Source organism: Rhinichthys klamathensis, unplaced genomic scaffold, assembly GCF_029890125.1.
Source record: "Rhinichthys klamathensis goyatoka isolate OS25496 unplaced genomic scaffold, OSU_Roscu_1.1 h1tg000271l_1, whole genome shotgun sequence".
NCBI classification, from domain to species: domain Eukaryota; kingdom Metazoa; phylum Chordata; class Actinopteri; order Cypriniformes; family Leuciscidae; genus Rhinichthys; species Rhinichthys klamathensis.
This window is the reverse complement of record NW_026606791.1, coordinates 625,554-642,309: the sequence shown is the minus strand read 5'-3', so window position 1 is coordinate 642,309 and position 16,756 is coordinate 625,554. Positions and strand designations below refer to the sequence as shown.

General features: G+C 48.5%; 1 protein-coding gene across 1 annotated transcript in view; it reads left to right on the top strand.

Annotated features, from left to right (window-relative positions):
* Window positions 1-552: 552 nt before the first annotated feature.
* Window positions 553-16,756, top strand: part of LOC130102397 (uncharacterized) — a 39,687-nt gene continuing 23,483 nt past the window's right edge. The window contains exon 1 of the mRNA XM_056268423.1: window positions 553-757. Coding sequence (XP_056124398.1) covers window positions 556-757 — 202 coding nt within the window. The 5' untranslated portion in view covers window positions 553-555. The remainder of the gene's footprint in view (window positions 758-16,756) is intronic.

The following is a 16,756-nucleotide window of genomic DNA, read 5'->3' as shown; positions in this document are numbered from 1 at the left end:
TATTATAAATAAGGAAAAATACATTTTGATGGAGGGTGATGGAAGGTGAGGACCATGAAGACGACCAAGATCTCATTTGCTGATTTTTTTATTATAAACAATTGTAGCGAGGGGGGCATTGTTCAGCGAGATCTGTAGCTGGAGAGAGAGAAAAGAGACGAGCGATTGGTAAGTAGGTCAATCATCAGAAGGCTTATATCGTCATTTGCACTTGACCTACTTACGCACCGCTCGTCTCCTTTCTCTCTCTCTCCTGCTACAGACCTCGCTGAACCACGCCCCCATTTGCCACAATAATATACATATGTCTTGCATTCAGTGTAGAAATTTAGCTTGTGCCATAATTTGTGCAACTGAGGTAGTCAAGCCAATGAACAAAACAAACAAGAAAAAAAAACGTAAATTGGTTGTTTCTGTATATTTCGTCAGATTTTCATACATCCCATGACTTTCAGATTATTTTTTTGGTTAACTTTTTAATTTACTGTAAAATGTAGCATATTTATTTTTCAATCAGAGCTAAACATAATTATTTCCCCCTTCACTAGACAGATCATGTATGCAGTTGTTACCTTGCAAGACTCAGATGAGGTGATGGTGGTCGCATCAAACTGGTTGAGCCCAGACAAGAAACAAAGTTACTGGCCCCCATTCAGATCAACAGAGAAGTGCATGGAAGCTGTTCAGAACAGACTTAAATCTGAAACAGGAGGAAAAACATGGGAGAAATTAAATATTAGCTTTCACAAAGAATATGGTAATGATCACTATTTTAAAATAATTGTTTTCATTTAGGATTTTTTTATTAAGTGCTCAAATAATATGTAATAAAATAAATCTCTTATTGCAGTCTCTTTTGATAAGGCTAAAGAGGGGCAAAAGGAAATTACAGAACAGAAAGAACGGTAAGTAAAACAATTTGTTTAAAGTATTTTACCTATTAAAAGATCAAATAATTCATTTGTACTGTTTTGTTAAAGTATTGTTTATTTTCAAATAAAGATCGTTTCTATTAGCCACTGGATTTCCTGGAATACTAAAAAGACAAAGACCTGAAAGCACTCAAGAAATGTCAAAAAACCCACTTCCTACACCATCTACATCTACATCCAGACTGTCAGCTGATAGTGAGTCAGCTTCTTTTCCCATAATCAGAAGTTTTTTGTCTTTTCTCTTTTTTTGTAATTACAGCAAAACTCATTTTACACCACAGACAAGGATGATCTCCTCCAAATGCTGAAAGACATCAGGAGCACAGTTCAGGAAAACTCTTCTATGTTAAAGAAACTACTGAAAGACAATACGGCTTCTGAAGCCCCCAGCAGTAGCAGTTTGCCCACTAGAGATGTTAAAACAAGCCTAAATCTGCCTCTTAGGACCTTTGACGATGTGGAAAGGATTGAAAAGGAGCTCAGAAATGCAACGAAACGGCAAAAATATGTGAGTCAACAGCACAGCATTTCAAGAAAGGGATCATGTACACTCTGCTGTAATGTACACTCTGATCTGTAACGCCTGTAATGCGTTTATTTTGCAAAAATGACGGCACATCATCCTGCTTATTCCACGACTACTTAATAAATAAATAAGTAAAATGGACATTAAATATAGTGTTATTATATTAATGCAGAATCATTATTAATCTACATTATTGTGCATTTCTTTGGTAACACTTTACAATAAGGTACCATTAGTTAACATTAGTTAATGCATTAGTTAACATGAACTAACCATGAACAACACCTCTTTTCAGCATTAGTTAATATTTGTTAACGTTAACTCACACATGTACTAATGGATCAATTCACGTTAACAGCATTTATTAATGGAATTTATAAACCTTATTGTAAAGTGTACACTATTTCAACATTAACTGATGTGTTACTAACATTTGTTTTCTGCTGTAGAATTATGTTTACCAACATTATATATATGAAAGAGTGTTGATAAGGTACACAACAGTATTTTTACATTTAGGGTAACATGGTGAGTTAGAAATGTTCATACTTAGTGTGTGTCAACTGTTACGTAAACTAATGTAAATATGTACAGTAAGTTAACCTTACAAAACAGTAAACCTATTTACAGGCATTGTTCATGGTTAGTTCATGTTAACTAATGCGTAATGAATTGATGCATTAGTACATGTGTGAGTTAACGTTAACAATTAACTAATGCTGAAAAGAGGTGTTGTTCATGGTTAGTTCATGTTAACTAATGCATTAACTAATGTTAACTAACCGTGCTGTTAATGTGAATTGATGCATTAGTACATGTGTGAGTTAACGTTAACAAATATTAACTAATGCTGAACAGAGATGTTGTTCATGATTAGTTCATGTTAACTAATGCATTAACTAATGTTAACTAATGGAACCTTATTGTAAAGTGTTACCATTTTGGGTGATGGATTAGCATAACACAGATAACTATTTCATGTTCTGTCTCACCCAGCTCTGGTTCTTTGTTCAACTTTAGTTGGTGCAAGATAGTGCAAATGAGCTATTCTATATATAGTTCCCTTTCGTTGTCACTTTGAGTTACGTCGAATGACGACGAAATGGGGGTTTGGCTTAGAAGCCTATCACCTTCGAGTGTTAAAAAACAAGCCAATGGCAAAGAAATGCCACGGGTCTGCGGAATTTGCATAGCGTAACTCCGCCCCACCTTGTGGGTATATAAGGAAGAACGCTGCCAGAATCCAGACATGTTTCTGCTTCGGAGCCAAGAGGTCCTCTTCACTCCTGCAAGCCTGATTTCTCTGACTGTCTTCGAGACGAGCAGCTCTCCAGTCTGTGTTGGTGCAAAGAAGTTTTCCAGCGAGATTCACATTCCTGCCTGCTGATCTGTGCAGTGGTCTGCTTCCAGCGTGTGTGTTTCTCCCTGGCCGCTTCAGCGCAGGCTGCTGAGCATCCTCTCACAAAAGAGCTTGCACGGGCACGTCTTTTTCAAGATGTCTCGCCCATGTGTTTCTGGGTGCGGTCGTTCCATTTCTCCCTCTGATGGGCATGATCGCTGCCTTGCGTGTTTGGGCTTAGAACACGCTAAGGCAGCTTTCATGGATGAGTCATGTTCTCATTGCGGGAACATGACCATCGCTGCGTTGAGATCGAGACTCCATGACCATACTAAAGGTAGAGTCCCCTCTGCCACACCCCGATCTACCCCCTCCTCGAGAGCTGGTACTTCGGCTGGTGGCCAGGGTGATCTGAGGGTGACGGTGTGGAATTCTGCCCCGACGATGCTTCCTCGAGCCACACCCCCCTCACCAGCGCAGCAACCCGCGAGTTCCTTGGGTGCAGCCGCGGGGCCCTCTTCGGATGTGCCTCGCGTCTCATTCGGGGCTCCAGAGGAAGATCTGATGTCGATCGCAGCATCACAAGGCGAGCTGGTATCTTCTGGGGATGAAGATTCGGCTGTGCTGCCGCCCTCCGGGGTCCCAGCATTGTCCGAGTCTGATCCGGAACTGACAGCTATGCTCTCCCGGGCCGCCGCGAGCATCGGGTTAGCGTGGAACCCTCCACCCTGCCCTGAGCGCTCGCGGTTCGATGACTGTTTCTGGGGGGCTGCACGCGCTGCCTCTCGTCAGTGCACCCCCCCAGTTCCATTCTTCCAGGAGGTGCATGAGGAGGTCACGAGATTCTGGAAGGCCCCGTTGTCTTCCCGCGATCGTTCGGCGGCCTCCTCTGCCTTCTCTTCCCTTGATGAGGCCGCGGTGAAAGGGTACACTGGGGTTCCTCCTGTTGAACGCTCTGTTGCGATGCAGTGGTGTCCTCAGAGCGCTTCGACATGGCGTGGTGACCCAAAGCACCCCTCCAAAGCCTGTAGGTTCTCGTCTACCTTGGTGGCGAAGTCCTACAGAGCTGAGGGGAACGCCGCCGCCTTGCTGCATGCTATGGCCATCCTCCAGGTCTACCAGGCCAGGATGCTCAAGGACATGCACGAGGCTAGAGCTGACCAAGGGCTCTTTGATGAGCTGCGTGCCACCACCAACCTCGCTCTCCGAGCGACGAAGGTGACCGCACGCTCCCTTGGTCAGGTGATGTCCACAGCTGTGGTTCAGGAACGACATCTGTGGCTTAACCTGGCCGATATGCGGGATGCTGAGCGGACCCATCTGCTCAACTCTCCCATATCCCAGGCAGGCCTATTCGGCGGCGCAGTCGAGGACTTCGCCCAAAAGTTCTCGGCTGCCCAGAAACAGACTGAGGCTATCAAGCACATACTGCCCCGGCAGCCAGCTTCTGCCTCCACCCAGCCGCCGGCTCAGTCCACTCAGTCTGTTCGCCACCGAGGACGCCCTCCTGCGACTCCCGCCCCTCCCGCTCGGCCCCAGCAGCAGCCTTCACCCGGGCCGCGCCATGGAGGCGGTCGCAGGAAGGCGTCCCAGTCTGCTCAAGCCCCGCTGCCTGCTAAACGCCAGGCCAAGCGGCGCTCCTGATGCGGACAGCTCAGAGATAGGCTACAGTTCTGTCGAGGAGGTGGTAGCAGGGCCACTCTTTCCCCCGGTGGAGGGCCGGGGGAGAATCTTTTGTTCTCCCCAATGTGGTTAATGACAGAACTGACTCACTCATCTCTGACCCCCTAGAATGTGAGGACGACAGTGCGTGCCGCTTACGAGCCTCACCACTCTCGCTCCCCTCTTACACAGAGTTCTCGGATGACAGTGTGCGCCGCTTACGAGCCTCGACACTCGCGTCCCCCTCTATCGCCAGACCCGTCAGACGAGACCCCAGAGGAATGCACGTCCTTCCCTGGTCTCCTCTGTCAGGACGCGGTCTATGACTGTGCTCCAACACCGGGACGCTATGCCTCCCAGTCCGAGCCAGTCATACCGCCTCGCTGTCTCACCGAGGGTGCGTCTGTGGTCCCCATGACCCCGCTGGTACAGTTTTTGGGAACCTGGCTTCAGCTTCCCAACCTGTCCCGCTGGGTCGCCAGGACCATCAGGCTCAACTATGCAATTCAGTTCGCACAATCTCCTCCCTGCTTCCGGGGAGTCCGCTACACTATGGTCGGTGGCAATGCCCCTGTCATGCGTGCAGAAGTCGCAACCTTGTTGGCGAAAGGTGCCGTCGAGATTGTCCCTCCAGCCGAAATGAAGTCCGGGTTCTACAGCTCCTACTTCATTGTACCAAAGAAATCCGGTGGGTTACGGCCAATCCTGGACCTGCGCGTATTGAACCGATCCCTTCACAGGCTTCCGTTCAAAATGCTCACTGCCAAACGCATTTTTTAATGTGTTTGGTCACAGTATTGGTTTACAGCGATCGACCTGAAGGACGCCTACTTTCATGTCTCCATTCTTCCTTGACACAAACCGTTTCTTCGGTTTGCTTTCGAGAGGAAGGCATATCAGTACGCGGTTCTCCCCTTCGGGCTAGCCCTGTCTCCTTGCGTCTTTACGAAGGTCGTCGAGGCAGCCCTTGTGCTGCTTCGGCTACACGGGGTTCGCGTCCTTAACTATCTCGACGACTGGCTAATCCTAGCTTACTCTCGAAGACCAGGTTTGCGAACACAGGGACCAAGTGCTTCGGCCTCTAGCTCGTCTGGGCCTTCGGGTCAACTGGGAGAAGAGCAAACTTTGCCCCGTGCAGAGGTTATCTTTTCTCGGTATGGAAATCGACTCGGTCGCCATGTCCGCGCAGCTTACGAGCGAGCGTGCGCAGTCACTGCTGTCTTGCCTGCGTCAAATCCAGAGCAAGAGTGCGGTTCCACTGAAACTATTTCAGAGGCTCCTGGGGCATATCGCTGGGTGACCCACACGTGTGTATTTCCACTGTAAGCCTCCTTGAGCATGTGTCTTTCCCTCGGCAAGCCACCTTGCCACTCCTGGAGTTGAAAGATTCCACCCTACGGGCTGGACACTCCAGTGTTCTTCCGAATGCTACCCCCTCTCGGGCCATACGTGTATTCCTAAGACCTCCTTTCGGGCGGGCATGGTTGCTTATCTCTACTGAGATATGCTTCTCAGTGTACCTTGGTATTCCTGTGTTAAGTGGGAGTCCTTCGTCCGTGCCAGTCTCACGACAGGAAGCTCACACTTACGCAGGGCACTGGAAGACAGCCAAGAGGTGGCGTGATGAGACTGGTACCCCCATTTCGTCGTCATTCGACGTAACTCGAAGTGACTACGAAAGGGAACGTATGAAGACGTTATGTCTTCCTGCCACCTCCGCTGTTCCGCTGGAACGCCGAGCTCAGTCTTGGTTCCTCAGCAGGGAAACATGTCTGCATTCTGCCAGCGTTCTTCCTTATATACCCACGAGGTGGGTCGGAGTTACGCTATGCAAATTCCGTAGACCCATGGCATTTCTTTGCCATTGGCTCATTTTTTAACACTCGAAGGTGATGGGCTTCTAAGCGAAACCCCCATGTCTCCGTTCCCTACTCAGGGAAGGAGGGTTACATACGTAACCGAGACGTTTTGTGGTCATTACACAAAATATTAATACACTCAATCCCGTGTTTGACCAAAAAGAATTAAGTATTCAAGACATGTAATAATAATAATAAACAACACTTAATAAAATATTTCTAATAAAGAAATTTCGGTAACACTTTATTTTGATTTTCCCTTTTGAACATTAAGTAACTTTGCAACAAAATTTCAAATAACTCTCATTAGAGTATTAGTAGACTGTCTGCTAACTCTTTATTGTGGGGGTCCAACAGACATTCTATTGACTATAAATAATTGTGCAAGTACATGTCAACTTATTTGAACCCTAACCCTACCAGTCTACTAATACTCTACTAACACTCTAATGAGAGTAAGTTGACATGTAGGTGCAATGTTACTCATAGTCAATAGAACGTGTTAAAGGGACCAACAAAATAAAGTGAAACTGCATTTTCTTTACAGGTAAAATATCTGTCAAGGCTTGGAGGTTTTGGTCCCAAGGATGTGATTAAGAATATTATGAAGTAGGGATGGCCCGATACCATTTTTTTTCAAACCGATACGAGTACGAGTATTTACATTTGTGTACTTGCCGATACCGAGTACCGATACCGATATTTCTACCGCAAAAGTAATAGGCTCCCAGAAAAGAAGACGACTATTTTAGAACACAGGTTAGAAGACTGTTTTTATTTTCTTCTCTGCTTGTTTTAACAAGTCTAAAAATAAATAAAAATTAGTAAAATAATAAATGTATTTACACACAAACCACTGTTAATTTAACATAAAAGCAAGCAGGCTACTGCGTGCATGGTCTGGCATGACTGAATGCGCGCAAAGTGCGCTCCCTTAATAAATCCTAAAAGCTGACAGTTCATCGCGATCTCACACATCTCTGTTATTATCAATGAAGCTGACTGCACAATCAATCTATCATAATATCCACACTTTGTTTGTTATAATTAGAGGATTTGCCAGCATACAGAATTCAGCACTAAACAAAAAAGTCCGTTTTGAGCGGTGAGGGGAGTCTATCTTAAATGCTTCTGATTGGCCATTGCGTTCAAGAAATCAACACATATGTCTGTGATTGGCTACATCGCTCAACGCTGTAACCATGTTATGAATAGAAACTCTGGCCTGTAAATCGTTTCTATTTTGTTGTAGTTGTTCTTGTTGCTTTTCTGCAAGAGATGAATAAAAATCTTTTAGTTTTTATGTTTTATTCATAGATATTTCTAGTTTGCGGGAGTCCCGCGAATCGTTTATTCTCCCGTAACCCGCACACACAGAGTGAGTGCATTACCGCGCGCGCTCGGCCATCAGATCTATGATGCGTCTTCAGATGTTTAATTAGATTGCTGGTGTTAAACGATGTACTTTCTTTCCCTCCTCTCGACACCTTAGCTGAACATAACTCACAGTCTGCCTTGCTGTTGTCATCACCCCTTATCTTGAAATGAGCCCAAACCGCCGACATTATACTTTCCTATGCCTCAGTTCACCTCGACAAAGCACTCGCGGCGGCCAGTTTCGTTTTGCAAAATGTACGTGGTATCGGTGCGTGGTATCGGCGAATTTTTATGAGTACGAGTACGAGTATATTAGGACAGTATCGGCCCGATCCCCGATGCCAGTATCGGTATCGGGCCATCCCTATTATGAAGCAAGTCCTAACAGATGATCTGGCTAAGGAGTTCAACTGGCAGGGGAGAGGAGATAAAAGGCCCTTCTCTAAGTTAGCTATTTTAACAGATGTAATTCGAGGTACTGTAAACTCACTGCTGCATGAACACTTCATACATACTAGTTTGTATTTACTTATGTTTTGTTTGTATTCAATCACTTGGTGAACTCTGTGATGTCTGCCAATTTGATCTTTAAAGTGTACAAGAGCGGTTGTGAGTTTGAAGGACTACCATCCAACATGTTTCCAATTCATTCTTCGTGTTTACTCTTTCAGATGCAGCATCAAAACAAAGTGTAATGAGGGTAGACTGTGAGACTGAAATAAAAAAATATCTCTGGCACGGAATTGATCGAATCGTTCGGAAGAGACCAAGAGTTTGTGGAGGTGAGTGATAATGATTTTATGAACAAGTGATATTATGTAATATTGTCATACTTTCCATAAGTTGATCTTCTCCATGATGGTTTAGTCAAGGCATTCCTCTATGTTAAGAAAATCACCTTCAGTTGTTTAATGGTCATTGTATACTTCGTATAAACACCTCCTTCCCCTGCAGGTGTGACTTCAGAAGTGACTTCTCCCACTCTGTTGGACAGTGCCTTCCAGTCAGAGATTGGAATGTCTTTTCTTTATGACTGAGTTTTGTTACATTTACTCATAGGTCATGTAAGTTTAACTGCTTACAGATTAAACATTCATTTTGTATAGAACTATAGGCTATGTGTACTAAAGACATTGTGTGCTCCAAATATTGTTTCTGGTGATAAAATGCTTACAATGTTTATATATATATATATATATATATACAAATTAAGCAAAATCTAATTTCTCTTTAGTTGGAAGAAATAACTGCATACTGGATAATGTGTTTGACTGTGGTGTCACTGCATGCATGGACAGGTTTTCAGGTGTATGATAGTGGTTTTAGCATGTATGTTTATCAATAACAAATAAATCAAATGCATACAATTTGTTGTAAATAGTTTTTAATTTCTGTCTTTCCAATGTTCCATCCAGTATAAACCATATGCATATGACATGTACCTTGCCTTTGCCTTTTTTTAGACAGATGAAGTCTTACAATCGTGAAATTAGACGTCAAACAGGTGACTATTGGGTCACATTACAGAGAACGTCTCGGTTACGGATGTAACCCTCGTTCCCTGAGTAGGGAACGGAGACGTTCTGTCGGATGACGACGAATGGGGTTTCGCTTAGAAAGCCTATCGACTTCGAGTACTACAAAACGAGCCAATGGCAAAGAAATGCCATGGGTCTGCGGAATTTGCATAGCGTAACTCCGCCTCACCTCGTGGGTATTTAAGGAGAACGCTGGCAGCAAATAGGCATGTTTCTTCGCTGAGGAGCCAAGACTGAGCTCAGGCGATCCCCGCGGTACAGCGGAAAGTGGCAGTAAGACGGAACGTCTCCGTTCCCTACTCAGGGAACGAGGGTTACATCCGTAACCGAGACGTTCCCTTTCGTTGTCACTCCGAGTTCCGTCGGATGACGACGAATGGGGATACCAGTCTAATCACGCCACCTTCTCAGCTGTCTTCCAGTGCCCTGCATAAATCTGAGATCCCTGTCGTGAGACTAGCACGGACGAAGGACTCCTATTTAGCACAGGAATACCAAGGTACACTGGGGAGCATATCCCAGATTTAGGGAAATATGCAACTACTGCCAACCCAGAGGGGGGGGGGGGGACTTAAGAATACACATATGACCCGAGGGATGCATATGGGGAATCACTGGGGTGTCCAGCCGCAGGTGGAATATTTCAACCCCAGGGGTGGCAAGGTGGCTTGCCAAGGGAAAGACACATGCTCAGAGAGGCTTACAGTGGAAATACACATGTGGGGGTAGCTCAGAGGAGGTACCATGCACACGGAAGGCACCTAGCCGACGCGCAGGCAATAGACACTGGCGCCAGCGTCAGCAGTGCTGGAGGAGCTCAGGGCTTTCGGGGAAGCTCACCTGAGGAGAATATCGCACATATCCAGTCCGTGGAGTGGCATGGCGAGCAAGCGAAGACACCTAACGGATCCCATGTTAGCTTGAAAAAGACAGTACACGGGAGGAGACTGGCTCCACTCGGAGATTGTAAAATCTGGCGAATGTGTTAGGTGTCGCCCAGCCTGCAGCTCTGCAGATGTCTGTCAGCGAGGCGCCATGCGCTAAAGCCCAAGAGGACGCCACACTCCGGGTGGAGTGTGCGGTCACACCAAGGGGGCACGGTCGACCTTGCTGCTGGTATGCCAAAGCAATGGCGTCCACTATCCAGTGAGACAACCTTTGCTTGGAGAGAGCCTTTCCCTTCAGCTTCCCACCATAACAGACAAAGAGCTGGTCTGAGGTCCTGAAACACTGCGTTCTGTCTACATAGATGCGAAGAGCACGTACTGGACAGAGCAGTGCCAAGGCTGGGTCTGCCTCCTCCGGGGGCAGCGCTTGCAGGTTCACCACCTGGTCCCGGAAGGGAGTGGTAGGAACCTTGAGCACATATCCAGGCCGGGGTCTCAGGATCACGTGAGAGTCACCCGGCCCGAATTCCAAGCACGCTTCGTCAACGGAGAATGCGTGCAGGTCCCCTACCCTCTTGATGGAGGCCAATGCAGTCAGAAGCGCTGTCTTCATTGACAGGAAGTTAAGCTCGACTGACTGCAAAGGCTCAAAGGGAGCGCTGCGCAGGGCAGTTAAGACCACTGCGAGGTCCCAAGAGGGTACGAGAGGAGGGCGAGGAGGATTCAGTCTCCTCGCTCCTCTCAGGAACCTGATGATCAGGTCATGCTTCCCCACAGACTTACCTTCTATCGGGTCATGATGTGCGGCAATAGCGGCGACATAGACCTTGAGGGTGGAGGGAGACAGCCTTCGCTCCAACCCTTCTTGAAGAAAGGAAAGCAGGACACTGATCGAACATCTCCGGGGGTCTTCTCGGTGAGAAGAGCACCAGTTGACGAAGAGGTTCCACTTCAACGCATAGACGTGTCTCGTGGACGATGCTCTAGCGGAAGTGATGGTAGCCACCACCGCTGGTGGTAGGGTACTCAAACCTGCCTCGTCCCGTCCAGGAGCCACACGTGGAGGTTCCAAAGATCGGGACGAGGGTACCACAGGGTGCCCCGTCCCTGAGAAAGGAGGTCCTTCCTCAGAGGAATCGGCCAAGGAGGTGCTGTCGCGAGGAGTATGAGTTCGGAGAACCAGGTCCGGGTGGGCCAGTACGGCGCGACCAGAGTGACCTGCTCCTCGTCCTCTTGACCTTGCGCAGGAATTGCGCAAGAAGGCTCACTGGGGGAAACGCATATTTGCGGCCCCGCGGCCAGCTGTGCGCCAGTGCATCCGTGCCGAGCGTGCCCTCGGTCAGGGAATAATACAGGGCGCAATGGGTCGAGTCGTGAGAGGCAAACAGATCTATCTGTGCGTCCCCAAACTGGTCCCAAATCAGCTGAACCGACTGGGGATGGAGTCGCCAATCTCCCGGGAGGGGCTGAAGCCGTGAGAGCTCGTCGGCTGCACAGTTCAGGGCTCCGGGGATATAAATGGCACGAAGCGACCTCAGATGCTTCTGACTCCATAAGAGGAGGTGGCGGGCGAGTTGCGACATACGGCGGGAGCGCAGACCACCTTGACGGTTGATGTACGCTACGGTCGCGGTATTGTCTGAACGGACTAGTACATGCTGGCCCCTGAGCACGGCTCGGAAGCGGCGCAGGGCGAGCTGTACAGCCAGCAACTCGAGGCAATTGACGTGCCATAGGCGGTGGGGTCCTGTCCAGGAGCCCGCGGCAGCACGTCCATTGCACATGGCACCCCAGCCCGTGGTAGAGGCATCTGTCGTTACAACAATATGCCGGGAAGCTCGTTCCAGGGGCACTCCGGCCCGTAGAAAACTGAGGTTCGACCACGGGGTGAAGGTCTGACGGCAGGTCGGAGTAACTGGTACTCGGAGAGTGCCGTGTTGCCATGCCCACCTCGGGACTCGGTCGCGAAGCCAAAGCTGAAGCGGTCTCATATGAAGTAACCCGAGCGGTGTTGCCACGGCTGCGGATGCCATATGCCTCAGGAGCCTCTGAAAAAGTTTCAGTGGAACCGCACTCTTGCCCTCGAACTGTCTCAGGCAAGTCAGCAGTGACTGCGCGCGCTCGCTCGTAAGCTGCGCGGACATGGCGACCGAGTCGATTTCCATACCGAGAAAAGAGATCCTCTGCACGGGGCAAAGTTTGCTCTTCTCCCAGTTGACCCGAAGGCCCAGACGGGCTACATGGCGGAGCACCAAGTCCCTGTGTTCGCAAAGCTGATCTCGAGAGTGAGCTAGGATAGCCAGTCATCGAGATAAATCAGAATGCGAACCCCGTGTTCCCGGAGGGGAACAAGGGCTGCCTCAACGACCTTCGTGAAGACGTGAGGAGACAGGGCTAGCCCGAACGGGAGAACTGCGTACTGATATGCCTGCCCCTCAAAAGCAAAACCGTAGGAACGGTCTGTGTCGAGGGAGGAGGGAGACATGAAAGTAGGCGTCCTTCAGGTCGATCGCTGCAAACCAATCCTGGTGCCGCACACATTCGAAAACGCGTTTGGCGGTGAGCATCTTGAACAGCAGCCTGTAAAGGGAGCGGTTCAGAACGCGCAGGTCCAGGATTGGCCGTAACCCACCGGTTTTCTTCGGGACAATGAAGTACGGGCTGTAGAAGCCGGTCCTCATTTCGGCTGGAGGGACAGTCTCGATCGCACCCTTCGCCAGCAGGGTAGCAACCTCCGCTCTCATGATAGGGGCATTGCCACCGACCATAATGGAGCGGACTCCCCTGAAGCGGGGAGGAGACCGCGCGAACTGAATCGCGTAGCCGAGCCTGATCATTCGTGCGACCCAGTGGGACAGGTTGGGAAGCTCTAGCCAGGCTCCCAAGAACTGTACCAGCGGGGTCACGCGAACCACAGACTTCCCGTCGGTGGGGCAGCGAGGCGGTATGACTGGCCCGGACGTGGACGGCATAGCGGCCCGGTGTGGGGGCACAGTCATAGACCGCGTCCTGACAGAGGAGACCAGGGAAGGACGAACGTTCCACGGGGGTCTGCTCTGCCAGGGGTCTGGCGACAGAGGAGAATGAGAGCGGCACGGTCCGGGGACGGCGCGCACTGTCATCCGGCTCTGGGACAGAGGAGGACGAGGGGTGCACGGCCCGGGGGCGGCGCACCGTGTCGTCCGAGAACTCTGTGTGCTCAGAGACGGGAGATTCAGTTCTTTCTGGAATAAGGATTCTTCCCCGGCCCTCCACCAGGGAAAGGAGTGGCCCTGCTACCAGCTCCTGGAAAGAACTGAGTCCCATCTCTGAGCAGCCCATCTCAAGAGTGCCGCTTAACCCGGCGTATAGCGGGGGGCGGGGCTGGAGAGGGCTGTGGCGTCCCCCTGCGGCTTCCAGAGCCAGCCCGGGTGAACGGGCGGGGTGGGAGCCGCAGGAGGGCGCCTTCGGCGGTGGGCAGACCGTGGGATCTGCTCGGACGGCGGGGCCGTCGGAGCAGAATAAGCCTCAGTCTGCTCGTGGGCGGTTGAGAACTGTTGGGCAAAGCCCTCAACCGCACCGCCGAAGAGGCCGACCTGGGATATGGAGGTGTCAAGCAGATGGGTCCGCCCGACATCCTGCACATCCGACAGGTTCAGCCACAGAATGGTGAACATCACCTGACCCAGGGAGCGTACGGCCACTTTCGTCGCTCGGAGAGCAAGGTCAGTGGCGGCGCGCAGCTCATTGAAGAGCCCTGGGTCAGTCCCGCCCTCGTGCATGTCCGTGAGCATCTGGGTCTGGTAGACCAGCAGAATGGCCATGGCATGCAGTGAGGCGGCTGCCTGTCCTGTAGCGCTATAGGAATTCGCCACAAGTGTAGACGAAAAACTACAGGCTTTGGACGGGTGCTTAGGATCGCGCCGAGAGGAAGCACTCTGAGGACACAGTAGCATCGCAACAGAGCGTTCAACCGGGGGGACCCCAGTGTACCCATGGGCAGCGGCCCCGTCGAGGGAAGGAAGGGCGGAGGAGATCAACGAGGGATCGCTGGAAGACATGGGGGTCTTCGAGGATTTCGAGATCTCCTGATGCACATCCGGGAAGAAAGGCATTGGAGTGGACGCCGACAGGAGTCAGCGGCCACACCCAAAACCAATCGTCCAGCAGCGAGCGCTCGGACAGGGTGAAAGGTTCCACTCTAGTCCGATGCTCGCAGCGGCCCGGGATAGCATGGCCGTCATCTCAGGATCTGACTCGACAATGCCATATGCACACCCGAAAGTGGCAGCACTGTCGAGTCTTCACTTCTCGAAGATTCTAGCCCGCCCTGTGATGCTGCGATGGACAACAGATCCGATTCTGAAGCGTCAAGGGAAACCCGCGGGACATCCGAAAATAGACCCGGGGAATCCCCTGAACACTCGCGGGTTGCGTCACTGAAGAGGGGGGCTTGGTCCACGGACAACAGTCGGCGGATTTGTTCCACACTCACACCCTCAGGTCACCCTGGCCACCAGCCGAAGTAGCACCTCACGTGGAGAGTGTTAGATCGGGGTGTGGATGAGGGGACTCTCTCTCTAACGAGATCATTGAGTCTCGACCGTAATGACGCGATGGTCACGTTCCCGCGGGGAGAACGTGAGTCATCCACAAACGCTGCTCTAGCGTGATCAAGCCCAAGCACGCAGAGCAGAGAATGTGCCCATCAAAATCGGAAATGAGTCGACCGCAACCAGAAATGCACGGGCGAGCCGTCTTTAAAAAGACGTGCCGCGTGCGAGCTCTTTTATGAGAGGAGAAAACAACTCCGCGATGTTGAAGCGAGCAGGGAGAAACACACTCATTGGCAGATCACTGCACAGATCAGCAGGCAATGTGAACTCGCTGCAGAGCGCCGTCACACCAACACCGGAGAGAGTGGCTCGTCTCGTAGAGTGAAGTCAGAAATGGCTGTGGAGCGAAGAGATGCTCTTGGCTCCGAAGCGAAAACATGCCTATTTGCTGCCAGCGTTCTCCTTAAATACCCACGAGGTGAGGCGGAGTTACGCTATGCAAATTCCGCAGACCCATGGCATTTCTTTGCCATTGGCTCGTTTTGTAGTACTCGAAGTCGATAGGCTTTCTAAGCGAAACCCCATTCGTCGTCATCCGACGGAACTCGGAGTGACAACGAAAGGGAACTAACTTTTCTTAGAATTAGCAGGTTAGAGAAGATTTTGGTAAGTAGCATCTTTTTGCAGGCTCTTGTTCATCTCAGTGGTTATGGATGTTATACTGAAAATTACATCAGCTCTAAAAAAAAAAAAAAAATTAATCTGTTTTACATGCTCCAATATTTCTTTTTGTGTCAAATTCATCTGAGAATATGTTGTGTAGTTTAGAAACTGTTTTGAGAAAATGGTTAATTGATTCAAGAGATGAGTGTCTTTGCAATTGAGGCAAACTATAATTGCGATGATACCAGTGCTGAAAATATAATTTTAACATATTAACATTATACTGTAATATTTAAGTGTAAAAAATAAAGTGTACTTCTTTGTCATTCATCCCTCATTATAGTTCAACACCTATAAGATCTCCAGTATCTGTTATAGAGAGTTTCAGTATACTTCAGCATTAATGAAATAGACTAGTATATTTTTTGAGCACGCAACAGAATTGAATAGATGCTGACAAATGCCTGACCAGTTTTATAAGCTGAATTAGTTAAATGAACATGGCCTTATCTTTTGATGGTGTGTCTCTAGCTAAAATGTGCCTTTTTGAAAGTAAAATATGCTGATTATTAAATTCTTACAATCCTTGCCATTTTTGGGGATTTCCGCCTGGATTTGGATTACCCAAATTAAAAAGCTTCCAATTCATACTTTGGCCTAAATTCACAGTTTTGGTGTCATTTTACAGGAAACCCTTTGCACTTTCATAAAACAGTGCTAAAAGTGATAAACATTTAAGTATATGTTGTCTGAGCTTTAATGAACACAAAAAAAAAGGCACTTTTTGATTTTTTAATTTTAAATTCATTTTTGAAAGTGTATAACTCAGGCCCTGTGGGGTCTAGGGACATGCAGACAAGTATGGCTATTTCCTCTAGATGACAGAAAACACTGGAAAAAAGATTTTTTTTCTCTGTAATAAAAAAATAAAAAAAGATATTAAAATAAATCTGAAGGGAGGAATATTATATTTTTATGTAATTTCCACCTACCCAAATCTAAACTCTGCTCATACCCATATCCAGTGGTATATATGCAATATTCCAGTGTAATTTGACAGAAAACCCTTTGAAATTATATAAAACACTGCTGAATGTGATAAATATTACAGTATATGTTGTCTGTGCCATAGTAAACAAAAAGAAAAAAATAGGCGCTTTATGATTTTGATCATTTTATTCTTTCAGAAGACACAAGACTTATCATTTGACACATTATTTGCCTAAAATCTGTGGTCTATTACAATCTAGACCAGGATCCTCATCCTCCAGATTTATATAATTCATTATATGGGCGTCAGTTTTGTCACCTGTGTTGTGCATCACCTCAACATCACCGGCCAGCCTCCTGGAGATGTGATGCCAGCTGTGCCAAGTTGTCAACAGTGCCACATCTTCAATCTCCAATAGAACCTGAAACAAAGAAATCACTGTTTATA